Raw genomic sequence first — 17,639 nt, 5'->3', positions numbered from 1 at the left:
TCCAAAGCCAATTGTCCTTGAAAATACTGGACAAGAGGAGGAAGAGGAGGATGGCAGATGAGTAGGAAGAAGAAACAGAGAACAATCAGAATGAGATTCACCAATGCCTCAAAGACAATTGTCTCAAACCAACAGGAGAATCTGATTGAAATCCAAAACTTAGATAATTTCAACATTTATCAATCTATCCAATAAAACACTCTCTGCAACACAAACGTCATTACTGAAGAAAGGATTGACTCTCTCTCCTACCTCCATGTTTGACAGATCTAGCTGTGAGAATGATCTCTATCTCTATAGCAGAAAACTGATACAAAAAAAATTATTCTTCAGGGTCCATAGAGCTCCACGGGGAGACATTGAGGTGTAAAGCTTTTCAATCCCAGGATGCTCCAGTCCTTCTCCCTATACCCCGCCCACCACCTGAGGGCACTTACGTTTCATTGGTGTCCGGCAAGGAGCTGGACCACCATTTTAACAGGGGCTGCTTTATGCAGCCCAAGCTTTTATTTTTTTGATTTTATTTAATTTTTATTTCTACCAGAAGGGTGAGCAGCACCAGACTGTCCTCCGGACATCTGTGCTGCCACCCCATCACCCCTCCGTGGCACTGTGACTCCAAGCCTGTGCTAGGTACTCCCGGTGGGGATACAATGGGGACTAGCTAGCATGCTATTCGGACCCCCAGACTGCAGCCCGGAATCCTGGGAACAGGTAAAGTGGAACCCCGTTCACTGGGACCCAAGTAAAATTGCAGTTTTGCCTCCAGTCTCCGAAGACAGACCAGAGTCACTGATGTGGACACTGGGGAGGCAGCCCACTGCTCCATTAGACAACCGGGGCATTAACATACTGGTACAGAAGCATATATTAAAGCCAGGGGACCTGGTGGTTAAAGTCAGCCAGGGGAAAAAGGCAATCTCCCTACAGCCCCTCCCCCAGTTGCTCCTCCTTCACCCTTCGCCCTCTCAGAGAAACACGGCAGCCATTTTAGGCAAGCAGACTCCAGAAATTGCTGGGTCCAATTGCCCTGTATACCTCTCCCAAGGGCTAGTTTATACAGTGCTATAATCTACCAGCCACTGTGGTCTGTGTAGTTGATATTAGTAACCATTGCAGAAAATGTGATTTTTTTTATTTGTATGTGACTTGTGCTAGCGCTAACCTCTCCTTTTCTATACTGTCAGTTATAACTATCCCTTTCTTCTACTGTACCCTGTCATACTAAGGTAAAGAGGGTCATTGTAACTCACATTTGTGAGTGCTATCACATACATGACACCACATTGCACACTACATGGTGCCATATCTAATGCGGTTGCATGCCCCTTGGTATCATATTTTGCACTTGTGCAACTAACTTGTGCCTAATAAAGTGCTGTCACTCCAGTGGGCTTCTAGCATTGCAGTTACACACTATATTGTGCTACCTTTATATACATATATTGTGCTGTTGCACATTACCTTGTGCCATGTATAGCAGTGTTGCATAATACATGCTGTCATTTTTAATGCTGTTGCATACTACGTGTTGCCATATATAGTGCTGTTTCATATGATATTGGGTAATATATAGCGTGTTTATACACTACATTGTGCAATAGTTCACACACTACAGCATGTTTACTGCATTGTATCATTACTATGGCGGGCAGAGGTAAGAATAGTAAAGAATAATAAACAACCTCGGGATCCTGCCCCTATTTTGTTGTCCTGTAAAGCCTGCTCAGTGGGTTTGGCCCCAGGGGACTTTATTCAAGATGACGCTTTGCACTAATTGCTACACAGCCCCTGGTCCCTCAGCCCTGGTGTCTCTCCCTCAGGATCCTCCCTGGGCAGCCTTTTCACAGATGCTGGCAGAGAGCAGTCCCCATAGTGGCTCCCCCTGTGGGATGGCCACAGCAGGTACTTCCTGCAAATCCTTTTCCTCCCCCATGGGTAGACATGCTGTATCCCTCAATACAGAGTTTAGCTAATACCTCTACAGCCTTGCAGCAAATGCTACACAAGGAAAAGCCTTTACCCACCAACCCTCTAAACGGTCTCTATTTTCCTCCCAGTCCACTCAGTTATCTGATTCGGACATATCATCTGGAAGACGCAGACCTCTCTCTGACTCCATATAGCCACCATCTAAGCTTGATATATACCTGCTCTTGTTAGGCTGTAAAATCCATTTTACAAGTTAAAGTGGCTGAACCCGCTCCTAATAAAAAACATGCACTTTTTAAATGACAAAATTTAGTTTTACCAGAGTTCCCTCAATCAGACCAGCTATCTGATCACATGAGTGAAGAATGGAATATACTGGTAAAAGGTTTCAAATCCCAAAATTATTCAGTTCCATTTACCCTCTTCCAGCTATCGATTGCAGTAAATGGGAAGTTCACCCACCAGTGAATTCAAATTCCATGTTACCATTCACACTGCTACCTCCTTAAAGGAGACTACAGATAGATGTATAGAAGCTTGTCATAAATCCATTTACTCTCTTACAGGAGCTATTACTCGTCCTACTAGGCTATAACCTGGGTGGCAAAAGCCATTGGGAGTTGGGCAGAAGATCTAGAAGAAACATTTCCCTCTGATGATTCAAAGGAACAACTATCCTATGTATCTCACATTAGGGATGCAGCCTCCTACTTAGGTGAGGCAGCTACAGTATGGTTACGGCTCTCCTGGCCTCCAGGATATCTGCCACTTCAGTAGTGGCCCATCATATCATTTGTCTCCATTCCTGGAAAGCAGGTTAATATTCAAAACGGGCTCTGGAGGCTCTTCCCTATTCAGGGAACATCCTGTTTGGTCCAGAGCTAGAGCAAATTGTGACTTACCTTGGCGAGTTAACAAGACAGCTTTTCTGCTCTCTGCATACAATACAAAGCCTCGGACGTCATCCTTTCAGTCCCTTTGCACTCAAGGAAAAGACAAAGGTCAGTCTTTTCCATGGCACCAGACATCAGCCAAGGCCTCCAAGCCTAGGGCCAAACAGTCGTGGGCTACTAGACGTCCACCAGCCAAGTTTACGGACAAGCCTGCAGCCTAACAGGGCGGTCCTCTCCATGGGGGCTCCCAGGATGGGAGGCTGACTTCTCCAATTGAGCCAGGTTTGGCATGAGACCACATCAGATGCCTAGGTAAGAGAAGTGGTCTCCCATAGATATGACTTCCCCTTCCTGAGGTGACCCTTCAACAGTTCTTTTGCACAGAACCTCCATCAGACTCAACAAAGGCCATGCTGCTCCACAAAGCCATTCAGTCCTTACTGAATTCAGGAGTAATATTTTGAGTCCCCTCCTCACAACGGGGCAAGGGCTATTATTCTACCCTTTTCTTAGTTCAGAAGTCCAAGGGGTCACATCGACCTATCCTCAATCTCAGATCTCTGAACAAGTTTATCAGAGTGTCCAGGTTTTGTATGGAAAATCTCTGTTCTTTTATCCTAGCTATGGAGCCTGGAGATTTTATGGTTTCCCTGGACATTCAGGATGCTTACCTACATGTGCCTATAGTACCTTCTCATCAACAATAACTCTGGTTTGCTATACTAAAGCAACATTACCATTTTCAGGCTCTACCATTTGGCCTCTCAACAGCACCTCAGGTTTTTATGAAGATCATGGCAGTCATGGCGGCCTCACTTCAACGTCAAGGGATCAGACTGCTCCCATACTTGGATGATCTTTTGCTGTTGGCAAGCTCCCCCGAGACTCTTCAGTGCCTTCTGCAGGTAACCATTACCTTTCTACACATGCACATTTGGCTTATCAACTAGAAGAAGTCTTCCCTGACACCCTCTCAAAGGATGATATATTTGGGAGCTCTTCTAGACTCTCAAGTTCAGGGAATCTTTATGACAGCAGACAAGATTTCAGTGCTACAGTACAGACTACACAGACTGCTTCACAGTTGAAGAGTGTGAATTCACTGTGCAATGCAGGAATTGGGATCAAAGGTATCCACCTTCGACATGGTGGGGTTTGCCCAGTTTCACTCCAGGCCCTGCACACCTAGGACCTCATTCAGAGTCGGTCGTTGCGGCCGCACGGTCGTACGCCACCGATGTTTGCTAAACTGCGCATGCGTAAAGTTCGCAATGCGTGTGCGCAAAATAGCCGCTACGATCAGAAATTTCACTCTCCTTGAACACTGCCAGGTCGGTAGTTTGATTGACAGGATGAGGCATTTGTGGGTGGTAACAGGGGAAGGTGCTTGAAAATGGGGGAGTGGAGATCCGAACACAGGCATGCCTAATTATGCGAATGGCATTTTATGGGAGTGCATAAATTACAAAGTAGTGTCATGGCACACGTGACATGGGAGGTTTTACACGGACATGATCGTAGAGCTTAAGAGAGGGTATGGTCAACCTTAAGCTCTACGACCAGTTCCGATGGTTACCGATGCTCGCGATTAATCCTTATATGGCTGGAGATGACGTGGAATGTGTATGAGAAGGGGGCGTATTTTTTGCGTTCCGACCGCTTCCTCCCCTTGGTCGGCCAGCTAATGATCTGACCTTAGGGACGCAACATGCGAGTGCATCATTTGCTTATCCGACCCCTTTTCCAGTACGACCGTGCGGCCGCAACGACCGACTCTGAATGAAGTCACTGATCCTTTCCATTTGGAACAGTCTACCTCATTTGCTCAGATCCCAGATGATAAGCCTCCCCTAAGTGGCGCTGAGAGGGGGGGCGGTAACTATTTACCCAGGCCCAGGCTTGCATAGACGGGCCCGGCCGGGCTCAGGACCAGTGCTGCCCCCCTCACAGCAGCCCAGCATGTGCTGGGCTGCAGTGGAAGACTGCTCGCAGTTGCTGAGCAGCAACTGGAGTAGTCTTCTATGGCTTTGGGGGGGAGCAATCACACTGATCGCACCCCCTCCGTGGCTTAGTGCCAGGCTGAGAGGCATACAGCGTCCCCCTCCCCAGCAAGCAGCACTGCAAATGTTTTTTTTAGCTCAAGAAGACGTGACCATGCCTCCCACAATTAGGCCATGCCCCCTAAACCTGGGCCTGGTCGGGCTCTCTACGGCCCTGCCTCCACCCAGTGGTTTGCCTATCCCTAGCCTGGTGGCTACAGACTCTCCATTTGAACCAGGATTGCCCTTTTGAATCCCAGATTGGGCTCTCCTCACCATGGATGCAAGCCTCCAATGGTGGGGCACAGTACCTGGCCAACACTCCAGGGCCGATGGTCCCCAATCGAGGTAATGTTGTCAATCAACAGCCTGGAACTTTGAGCCATATGCAGTGCTCTCACTTTGGCTCAGAATATTTTAATTACAAGTACAGTCTGACAATGCCACGGCTGTGGTATATCTCGAGGGGGCACTCAAAGTCAATCAGCCATGATGGAGGTGTCCCACATCCTCACATGGACTAGATGCAATTTCCTAGCCATCTCCACAGTCTTCATCCAGGGGATTCTCAATTGGGAAGCGGATTTCCTCAGCCATCATGACGTGCATACAGGAGAATAATCTCTACATCCAGAAATCTTTCAGCTTCAGGTGGATAAATGGGGTCTTCCAGAAGTGGATCTCATGACCTCAAGACACAACAACAAACTTCCAGTTTATGGAGCAAGGAGAAAAGATCCTAACACGGCCTTCATAGATGCCCTGTCGGTGACATTGACTTTCTAGTTGGCATATCTCTTCCCTCCAATATCCCTACTTTTGCGAGTTCTTCAGAAATTCAGACAGGAAAAAGACACAGTCCTTTTATTAGCCCTGGCTTGGCACAGATGTCATTGTTACTCAGATCTTCTAAGACTCTCTATAGATGTTCCTCTACTAGTAAACCTGTTGTCTTGGGGTCCCTGTCTACATCCAGACCTAGCCTGTTTGTCTTTAAAGGCTTGGAACTTGAGACATCTCCTAACGGCTAAGGGAATTTCTAGCTCTGTGGTCCAGACCATGCTCAGGGCATGGAAACCGGCCTCAGCTAGGATTGACCATAGAATTTCGCATTCATATTTCCAAAAGTATGCTACTCAAAACTATGACCCTCAGGTCTTTAGAGTTTCTAGAATTCTTTATTTTCTTCATGCTGAACTTGATCTAGGCCTCAGCCTAGCATCTCTCAAAGTGCAAGTTTCAGCTTCGTCTATCTGGTTTCATTGCAAGATTGCTACTATGCCAGATTTCCACACCATCATGCAAGGTGGTCTATGAACATAACCTCCCTTTGTCCCTCATGTGACTGCCTTTGTCCCTCCTGTGCGTCCTTGCATATTAGATTTAGGGGTGATTTCATTCTGCTTCTCCTTTATGATATTTCATCAGGATAGGGCTGTTCTTTGAACTCGCACAGGCTTCCTTCCTAAGGTAGATTCTCACTTCCACCTGAATACAGAAATTGTGGTTCTGGCCTTTAATTCACCTGACCTCTCGGCAGGTGAGGCCTCTTTGAATGTATTCCTTGCTCTAAAGATCTAAGTGGACTGTACCTCCTCCATCAGGAAATCAGACTCCCTCTTTGTCCTACATGGATTCCACAAGAAGGGATGGCCAGCTAACAAACAGACTCTGGCCAGATGGATGTGCATGACTATCTCACTAGCTTACACGCAGATGGGCCTTCATGTGCTGACTACAGTGTGTGCTCAGTCTACTCACTCCATGGGTCCCTCGTGGGCAGAGGGGCGTGGTGCCTCAGCTGAACAACTATGCAAGGTGGCCACCTTTCTAAGGTTTTTGCATTTGGTTCATTTGCCTCTCATGATGCTTTCTTCAGGCATAGGGTTCTCCTATCTGTGCAGTAGTGTTCCTGCCGTTGAACAACTGCTTTGGGACAACCCCCTGTAGAGCCCTATGGACCATGAAGAAGAAAATGAGAGTTATGGTAATACTTACCTTTGTTAAATCTCTTTATCCCGCCTTTACGCACCTGGCTTCTATGGGTTTCTTCTATTGGTCACTTGTTTCCATCTCTGTGTGAGTGTGTGATTCTTCAGTGTACCAGTCTTCCTTCTCTTCTGTCCTGCTCCTGCCTTGTGCTTGTTAACAAAACTCAAGGATATGGGCGGGGTATAGTGGGAAGGACCAGAGCATCATGGGATTGAAAAGCTTTGCTGTTGGTGTCCAGTCTTCCAGGTCCCAACTTCACCCCCAATGTCTCCCTGTAAACCCTATGGACTTTGAAGAAAGAGAGTTAACAAAGGTAAGTTTTACCATAACTATTATTATTTACTTTTCAAAAAATCCAAAGAAATATTAAGTCCCACTTTACCTACGGATTATCACAACCCTCTGTTTTATACTTCTAAGAAATATACTGCAATCATAGACATTTTAGAAGAACTAGCAGATTATTCAAACACGGTCATTAGACCTAGAACCAACTGAAAGACACCAATATGCAAGAAAAAAAATCTACATTCCATCTTCCAAAATTAACTAAAAATACAGTGAATCCATCTGGAAGACCTATTGTCTCTGGAATTGGAAGTTTGATAGTACAAGTGGGCTGTGCTGTGGATACACATCTAAGAGATCATGGCTTAAACTTACCATCATATCTCAAGGATACCTCTGACATCCTCAGGAAACTATATTAAAATATGTCCCAAATAAAAAAAGACTCTTGTTGGGGGCACACTTTTTAGGGAAACAGGTAAATATAGTACAAATGTGTATATATAGAGACCTAATTAAAAACCTTATGGTACCCACCTAATGGTGACAAAATAATATTAATTAGAACTTAACCTATATTCTATTAGAATATCTCTTAAGACACGACACAATTGGTTAAAAGAAAATGGCATAGTATTCCCAAATGACATACAACATTGGATAATACTGTCTCAAATATATTTAGCCAACAATAAGGTAGAACCATGTGTTGCATGATAAATGACAATGTTATAGATACTTGGTCAGTCACATATGTACTTGCGTGTTAAGTGTTTTAAAACCTCTAAACTGACAAAATGTAGATAAACAATCCATATATAGACAATCTGAGTATGCAGTATTTAGGTAAATTCCTCAAATAATCAAGTAAGCATATGTCATCAGGGGATGTAGTTATAAGACCGGCGGCCGCGATGCCACTGGTATCAATCCTCATGCTGGAAGGCCAACAAGGGACTTAAGATAGGCATCAAATTACTGATGATTATCTTAATCCCGACACTGAAATCCAGGAGGACGACAGCCTGAACAAAGGTAAGTCCAGGGCACCCTTAGTGTTAGCCGCGGGGGAAAGGAGGGTTAGGTTTAGGTAAGATTGTGGGGTTAGAGTTAGGTTTTGAGGGGGGAGGTTAGGCTTAGGCACCTCTAGGGGGGTGGTTAGGGTTAGGCACCACTGGGGGGGATTAGGGTTAAGCACTAAGGGGGGAGGGTTAGAATTAGGCATGAAGGGGGGAAACTTAGGTTTAGGCACTAACAGTGAGGATTAGGGTGTAGGGTGGGGAGGGGTAGGGTTAGGCTACAAAAAGAGAGGGTTAGGGGGAGAAGAGGGGAGGGTTATTATACTTATCCAACCCCTGTCAGGATACCAACCATTGGGACGCCACTATCTGTTTTTGTGACAGGAGGCATCCCAACAGCCGGCATTAAATACCGATAACATCATCAGGCTATAAGAAATCTAGAACCAATGTGAAAATATTAGTGAATAATAATACAATCTGCAGCAATACTCAGTCAGCCTAATGTTACCTCCATCCTTTTTTTTTTAATAATGCATAAATCATTGCTTCCAAATAGTTAGAAAAATATATACAATCAGTGGGAGCGCTTAGATTAGATTTAAGAAATTATTTTACTTCACATAAGATGATTTACAATAAAAAACAGACATAAAATCAATATTCACAACAATTCACATAGAACCAGCTGAAAGAAATAGGCAAGCAGATAAGGCACTAAATTAGCATCAGATTTAGATTAAGCAGTCTCATGCTGTCGATTAGCTGTTAAGTTAGTAGCCAGACACATTAAAAAGTCCCATGGAGTTGGTTAGTAAGTCTTGATATGTTGCTAGCACACACACAGAGAATTGATTTAGTAAGTCATTTGTTGGTATTAGTAGTTTGTATATAAAGTTCCAACGAATCCCCACCTCAACCCAATGTCAGCCCTCCGTGGCTGGAATAACAGAAACTTGTCACAATGCCCAGCTACTAGGGGAGGGATTAATATTATCTATATTACTCCATATGCTCCTACTCCTTTTGGCAAAGGGAGGAATCCAACATTCAATAATGGACTTTTATATGTACACAGTCTTGTGCATTAATACCAGTAGCGCACACAGCACTGCTCACCCGGTAACGGTCAGGCTAAATTCTGGCACAGAGGGACCTCTCCTCCCAGTCTGCGGCTTCTCCAATGTCCCGGGCAATAGGGATATGTAGCTGCCGCTTCTCGGCAGGTGTGTGCTGCCTCTGAGAAAGGACTTCCAGTAACATGACCTGCGAGTCACATGCATTCCAAAGCTGATCACCTGACATGATTCTCCGCCCACTCAAATTGTGGTTTATTCTGAGGAATTATTCATGAGGCATTGGTATTGTGACAGGAGGCATTGGTATTGTGACAGGAGGCATCCCTACAGCCGCCATTACATACCGATCCATCATCAGGCTTTAAGAAATCTAGAACCAAGGTGATAATATTAGTGAATAATAAAACAATTTGCAGCAATACTCAGTCAGCCTAATGTTACCTCCATCCTTTTTTTTGAATAATGCATAAATCATTGATTCCAAATAGTTAGTAAACTGTCACATACCATATTTTCAGTAAGAATTTCTCTGGGCATAAATAATCCATTTAAATGAAAAATAACCACATGGATGAATACACTCAGTAGCATCCAACTTGTATTTGCATCTCAGTAAACCTACTGCAAGGGTAAAGTCTGAGAAATGAATGCATATAATCTATAGTGTGTTCTAAATGTACATATACTGCCTGTATAGTATACTGTCACAACTCTCGGATAGATCATGGATGCGGCCCTTATTTAGGGAGTTGGCTAGACCTATGCCTGAGGCACAGAGTCTAATATGCTGGCAGTATTTACCAGGGACCCTGGCAAGAAGGTATGGACTTGGCTGTGTCCGACACACAGGTCGCTACCCTCAGGATAGGTTCCCTTATACAGGTACTGGTAAGTTCTGGACACAGTGGAGGAGACATATAGCGTAGTCGACAGGCCGGGTCAGAACCAAATGGACTAGACCACAGGTTCTCAAACTCGGTCCTCAGGACCCCAAACAGTGCATGTTTTCCAGGTCTCCTCACAAAATCACAAGTGAAATGATTATCTCCACCTGCGGATCTTTTAAAATGTGTTAGTGAGTAATGAGTACACCTGTGCACCTGCTGGGTGACCTGCAAAACATGACCTGTGTGGGGTCCTGAGGACCAAGTTTCAGAACCACTGGACTAGACGGTACCAGGGAGCAGTGAAAGCAGGTCACAGGAAATAGCCAAAGTCAAAACCAGATATCAGATGCAGTACGAGGTGTCAGGCGCAATCAGGGTCACAAACAAAGCCAAGGTCAGAATCAGGTAACAGAGTATCACAGGAATGCTGGAGTATGGTGAATGAGCCTATACTCTGGCACCTGTCTGGTGCCAGAGACTCCCTCTTATAGGGAAAAGTCCGATTCTCGCGCCAAACATGACTAGATGTTTGGCGCGCCTGTACCTTTAAATTATTTTCAGGTCGGCATGTGCGCTCCTAGGAGAGCCGCGGCCACCTGCACTGGAGAGGAAGACCTGGAGGTGACATCACAGCAGCAGGCAATGGGGACTCTCTGCCCGCTGCCCACTGCCGGAGGTTCCAGTGCTGCCGGACCCGGTAAGTACAAGCCGGTGTCCGGAGCACTATGACATTACCCCCCCGCTCTAGGGGTGGGCACCGAACACCCCAAAAATGGTTTGCTAGGAAACTTCTGGTGGAACTTCTGAAGAAGTTGAGAAGCATGGATGTCTGAGGCCTTGACCCAGCAGTGTTCCCAAGGACCACACCCCTTCCAATCAACCAAAAACTGAACAGTTCCTCTAGAAACCCTAGAGTCCAGAATTTGTTTCACTTCATATTCCTCCTGATGGTCTACCGGAGGAGAACTGCAAGGAGTAGAAAAATGATTAAGTACCAGAGGCTTGAGAAGAGACACATGAAACACATTAGGTATTCCTAGAGTATTCGTAAGTTTTAGATGATATGCTATTGGATTGATCACTTGTAAAATCTGAAAAGGGCCAATGAATCTGAGAGCAAATTTCATTGTTGGCACTCTTAACCTCAGATGTTTGGTTGACAACCAAACTTTATCACCAGGACCCAGCACCGGACCTCTCCTCCTTTTCCTGTCTGCAATCAGCTTGTACCTTGAAGAGGTTTTGGGTAAATTCCTTTTTACCATTTTCCAGATCCTAAAGAATCGATTCACTGTACCATGTACGGCTGGAAGTGATACTGATTATAGGCTTGGTAACTCCGGTAACACTGGATGCAAACCATACTGCACAAAGAATGGAGAGTGTCCTGATGCTTAATGTTATAGATTATTGTGGGCAAATTCAGCCCAAGGCAGCAGAGAGACCCAGTCATCTTGACTGGCAGAAACATGCATACTGATGAATTTTTCCAATTCCTGGTTTTCTCGCTCAGTTTGCCCATTATTCTGGGGATGATAGGCTGAAGAAAAGCTCAAGTTGATGTCAAAGCACCTGCATAATGCTCTCCAGAACTTAGAGGTAAACTGCACCCCCCGGTCAGAAACAATGTCCTTAGGGAACCCACGTAACTTAAAGATTTCTCTTATGAACACTTCCGCCAGTTTTTGTGCTGAAGGTAGACCTCTTAAAGGAATTAAGTGAGCAGCTTTGGAGAATCTATCCACCACCACCAGAATTGTGTTGAACTCTTTGCATGAAGGCAGATCAGTCACAAAGTCCATAGAAATGTGAGTCCAAGGACTATCAGACACTGGTAGTGGCAACAGGGAACCTGATGGAGAGTGTGGTGGAACCTTGTGCTGAGCACAGATGTGGCATGCTGCCACGAAGTCCTTTGCATCCTGATTGATCGACAGCCACCAGTACCTCCTAAAGATCAGCTCCAAGGTTTTTCTGACTCATGCATGCCCACTGAAACATGATGAATGTGCCCACTGAAGCAATTTAGGCTGGATTTCTGGTGTTATGAATGTTTATCCCAGAGGAATCTTGACCTTATTGGTGACTGCTATGAAATAAGCAGGGTTTAGAATGGCCTTGTATTCCCTTACTTCTTCCATTTCAGCAAAACTAAATGCTCGAGACAGGGCATCAGCTTTGATGTTTTTATTGCCTGGCCAGTAAGTAATCACTAGATTAAATCGATCAAAGAATAAAGGCCATCTGGACTGATGATAATTTAGACAGTGAGCTGTCCTGAGGTACATCAAATTCTTGTGATCGGTGTAGACTGTTACCGGAAATTTAGCTCCTTCCAACAAGTATCACCATTCTTGTAGAGCCAATTTAATGGCAAGTAATTCTTTATCACCAACAGCATAGTTCCTCTCCGATGAGAGAACTTTCGGGAAAAGAACCCACAGGCATACCATTTATTTTCTTTATCTTTCTTCGACAGGACTGCCCCAACACCAACTGTGGAAGTGTCCACCTCCAAAAAAAAAGGTTGGTCACAATTAGGTTGTCTCAGGATGGGTGCTGAAAGGAAGTGCTGTTTCAAATGAACGAAAGCTTCCTCTGCCTCAGTTGACCACACACAAGTGTCCTGACCCTTCCTGGTAAAAGCAGTGATGGGAGCAGCGATGGAAGAGTAGTTCCGGATGAATAGGCGGTAGAAGTTGCAAAAACACAGGAAGCATTGTATTGCTTTTAATCCAACTGGACGGGACCAATTGACAATAGTGGCAAGCTTCTCTGGGTCCATTTGAAGGCAGGAACCCAAAATGATGTACCCCAGAAATGTTAGTTAATTTTGCTCAAATGAGCATTTCTCCAGTTTGCAGTCCAAAGTCACAAAAGAAGACAAGGTCACAATCAGGTAACGGAGTATCACAGGTATGCTGGAGTATGGTGAATGAGCCTATACTCTGGCACCTTTCTGGTGCCACAGACTCCTTCTTATAGGGAGAAGTCCAATTCTTGCACCAAACGTGACTACATGTTTGGCGCGCATGTCCCTTTAAATTATTTTCAGGTCGGCGTACGCTCTCCTAGGAGAGCTGCGGCCATCTGCACTGGAGAGGGATACCTGGAGGTGACGTCACGGCAGCAGGCGCCGGGGACTCTCTGCCCGCTGCCCGCCGCCGGAGGTTCCAGTGCTGCCGTACCCAGTAAGTACAAGCCAGTGTCCAGAGCACTGTGACATTAACAATCTCCTTATCCTTCGATGTTAAAGTTTGCTCAGATTATGGTAAATGAACACTCACATAGGAAAATCCTATGTGACAGATAAAGTATATCAGGATAGATTGAAAATATATTCACTGTCTAGTGGGTCTCCCCTCTTCTGTAATTTATTGACATCTTCGGATGATCAATAAATATTCTCACACTATAGCATTTTTCTTATTGAGTGGTGACTAGCTCAGATTAATTGGTCCTTTCACTGCACGTCCTATGCACATGTAAGACGTCCGGGGATTTGAGACTTATTCTGAGAAATGTACCATTCACTCTTTATATTCTAAGGGTCAACGCATGTCATTAGCTCTTATGTTCTCACAGATGACCGAGGCCAGGTGGGAACTATTTGAGTTATTGGCAGCAATCTTGTTGTCTCCTGACTATATTTTTTATTTCATCTTGAGGTTATCAAGGAATGCTATGTGATGCTTCTATATTTTGAATACTGACTGTATATACCATTATGACATTATGATTGTTTTTGACATGGTATGAATGTTATTCCACTTGATATTTCACCAGGTACTGATTTAACAAATCTATATACTCTATCAACTTTGAACTGTGAGAAATCAGAGCTTATTGCTATGCTCATGCAGCTATCTGCTCTTCATTGGTAATTGATTATATATCCAGAAGGAGTTGTTCATCCTTTCTGAAATGTATGTATGTACCCAATATATGTGTATGTCCAGTTATATTTAGTGGTATATCATAAGCATTTTTCTATTTACATGTGTCCCCACTACTTTCTTTAGTAGCGTATGTAGTGCTTGCATTTTATGTATTTTTGTTACTGATTAAAAGTTATGTATTAATCTTTGTATAATACTTAAGAATGCTCACAACACAGAGTTTTTACTTTTCTGTTTGTTCTCCATATGATTATGACTCTAGTGAGCACCACCACTGCCCTTATATATTCATTTTAGATGTGTTCTAATTCATTTATAGTATAGTGGTCCTATTATCCTTAGATAATATCTCTCTCAATAGTCTGTGCGACGATATCCCCCCTTTTCCCCTTTCCCTGTTTTCATTCCAATTCCCATTCCACACCATAATATAAGAAGTCAAAATACTCTTAATTACATAGTTGTAGAAATTCATAAGCATTAGCTTTGATAAACCCACTGCTCTAAGTCTTTATAGAAATAAAAGGCATTACCGAGCCTTACCAACCACAGCTGAAATATGAGAATACCACAAAAAATTCTCAGTAAAGTTAACACCTAGAAAGTTATTCCCACTAACAATATTAACCATTCAAAAACAATGGCTTTGGGGTGGTTTTCTTAGAACTTCTAAATTCTATAACCACCTCCATAGTTTTCTTACTATTTAGCAAGTTGTTATTCTTCCCCCACTTAAAAAGCTGCCTAACCTCCTCCCTATAACTGTTCTCCTCTCCCCTGCTAATCAAACCTACATGCATAGTGTCATCCCCAGTCAGACGTGTCTAATGAATATAAAAAGGGTCTTCAAACACACCCTTGAGGGACTCCTGTGTTCACTACGAGCTCAGATGAGAGAGTAAAACACATCCTAACTGACTGTGGATGGTTATTCAGAAAATGTAATAACCAGTTACATATGGGCACTGATATAGAAATTATCAAATATACAATGAAGTCTCCTTGAAGATTTTATTCTTATGTACATATGTACAGAGCTGGCAGTACATCATTGCCAGCTGCCCATACATTGATTGTACAGACATTATATACCAAATATGATTTTACATATAAACAATTCAAATGATTAAAACAATTGTCATTTATTTCACTCCCCTAAGATCTAAACCAATAAGTAATTAATTTAACCCCTAATTGGAAGTAATCCAATCTCATTATTATAGTCACGTAGCCCTAATCACGAGTGTATAACCCAGACATCTAAACAGACATTTAACCTTTACACATACTTATCAGTTCCCTATGATTCCAATAACTGGCCCACCACAAAGGTATTTTAAGCCTAGACATAACATGCAGCTGGGTATACTTCCTTAAAGCCTTGCAAATCTTGCTATTGCTGCATTATTTAATAGAGATGTGTGCACGTATTAGAAATCTTCATTAAAGGCACATTTATATAGAAAACAATTAGCAATGGTTTCATCTTGTCTCCAGGCCGCCTTATCATTCCCTTCTCTGAAACTTATCAGTTTCATACTCTAGGTATGCTACTTACACAAATCAAGAAGGTTTGTCTCAAATGATCACTAAGGAGTAGTAGGTAAAGACATACACCATAGGGAAAGGTAAATTGGATAAGGATAGGATTGTATGCTAATACTCACCGTACCAGACAGGGGGGATCCCTATATTTTAAAAGAACCTTCCGGTATGGCTATGAAAGGAATGATACAGCTAGTTGAAGCTAGCAATTAATTCATAAGTAACATATTCATCATCATTTCCGTTTTCTCCCTCATCTCCTAATTCATATACAAAATTCTCATGTACAACAGATTCCCCATAGGATTGCTTCATTTCACTATATAGAACTTGAGATCTCTCCTCTGACAATGGATCCTGACCTAACAGAGGCTCCTCATCTATGACCACAATGGTCATCTCATGCTGTGTTTCTATCTTCTTTATTCTTTTACAATGAACCCATATAGTAGGCCCACATTTGATACTCAGGTACACTATACCTACTACCATGGTCCCAAACATAATATTTTCTATGACTCCAGCAAAGAATTTGGTAATGCCTGTACCTATCCATCCTAATCCGTCCCAACCATTTTTTCCTCCTCCTATCTTCCGTAATTCCTTCTGCATCTCTGCCACCTTCATCAAATGTCCAGCAATCTCTGCTTTGTTATCATCAGTATAGGTGCAACATTCCTGTCCTATGCACAATTACCATCTTCCGCTGCCTACAACTCATCTAATGCCGTCCTATTCTGTAAAGCTACTTTTCTCATCTGAGCAACTTCCTCCACTGTCTGATTAAAAGTATCAATCAATTCCTCCTCCATTTGGTCCATCACATTAAAAATTTCTGAAATAACATTTTCTAAACATATAATAGATAAGGCAAAAATTACCATAGGTATAGGCAAGCCTGCTCTGGTATAAATATATCCCATATATGCCATAATGTAAGCTGTGTTAATTCCTGCGGCATCCATACAAGTTGCATTGTCAAAGTACACATTTACTTTTTAATTGAACTAAAATCTGATCCTTCATTAAAAACAATTGTCATTACTGTAATACCAACTAGAACTTGTACAGCAGGCATGATTAGCATAGGTATTTTACCTCTGGGATGCTAATGACCATTCTCTATTTAACATATAAGCCATGCTAATGAAGTGTGCTAGCATAGGTATGCCTGACTCTACATTCATAGACAAGTGTGAGCAAACCCAACAATTGGTCTCATTACATGTGTTAGCAATTCTCCCATGCATTTCTATCATTGAATTTTCCAAAAAATCAATTCTGCGATCCTTCTGTTGCAAAGCCTTGCAAACACATTTGTTATATGTCATACTACCAGTATATATCTGGAAAGTGTCAGTCATGACTCCCTGCGATGCATTACCTACAATATTTGTGTAATTCTTCACATTGTCAGCCAATATGAAAAGGTAAAAAGTAAACTCTATTAATTTAAAAGTCAATACAATCAGAGTTCCCCAGGAGAGAATGCACCCCCAAAGTCTCGAATCTGGCCTTGGGCCCAACAGCATTGCTCTGTTCAGTATGGTCCTGATCTTCACAGTACTCTTTAGAGTTGCGTATCTCTTCAGAATTACTGCTTTGGCAAATGGCCCGGGGGTTATTGTGCCCGTAAAAAACACTCACTTGTTGCTTTAACTGGTGAAGTATTGAAGCTGTGGCTTGTAGGATCTCCTCTTCTTGGGCTGTCTCAGGATGCATGACTCTTTTACAATGTGTGGCGTGGATCCACGCGGACTTCTCCTTTATCTTAACAGCCATTGGAATTGTCAGCAAGACTTGAAAAACACCATTGCCATCATGAGATCCTCCGCATTCACCAGGCGCGAGCTGCTGGTGCTTACGGAGGTCATGGATCGCCGGATCACCAGCCAGCCTCCACCCATCACCAACCAGCAGAAGCGCTCCGCGTATGCGGAGGCACGGTCCCGCCTGCGGTCCTTCGGCTCACGCCGCAACATCGGGCAGCTGGAGCGCAGGTGGTCCGACCTGCAACGGCGAACGCCCCGCTTGCTGGCATGCTTTCGCATGCAGATCGAGGAAAG

At 43.6% G+C, this 17,639-nt stretch overlaps 1 protein-coding gene across 1 annotated transcript in view; it reads left to right on the top strand.

Moving 5' to 3' along the window:
• The window catches only part of LOC148450934 (vomeronasal type-2 receptor 26-like), a 92,329-nt gene that overhangs the window by 4,784 nt on the left and 69,906 nt on the right, over positions 1-17,639 (top strand). Inside the window, exons 2-3 of the mRNA XM_088462502.1 lie at positions 2,521-2,647; positions 2,791-2,933. Coding sequence (XP_088318628.1) covers positions 2,521-2,647; positions 2,791-2,933 — 270 coding nt within the window. The remainder of the gene's footprint in view (positions 1-2,520; positions 2,648-2,790; positions 2,934-17,639) is intronic.

The sequence above is a fragment of the Taudactylus pleione genome, unplaced genomic scaffold, assembly GCF_031769625.1.
Source record: "Taudactylus pleione unplaced genomic scaffold, aTauple2 ptg001253l, whole genome shotgun sequence".
In the NCBI taxonomy this organism is placed as follows: domain Eukaryota; kingdom Metazoa; phylum Chordata; class Amphibia; order Anura; family Myobatrachidae; genus Taudactylus; species Taudactylus pleione.
Note: the sequence above shows the minus strand (reverse complement) of the source record. Positions and strands in the feature narration are given on the sequence as shown.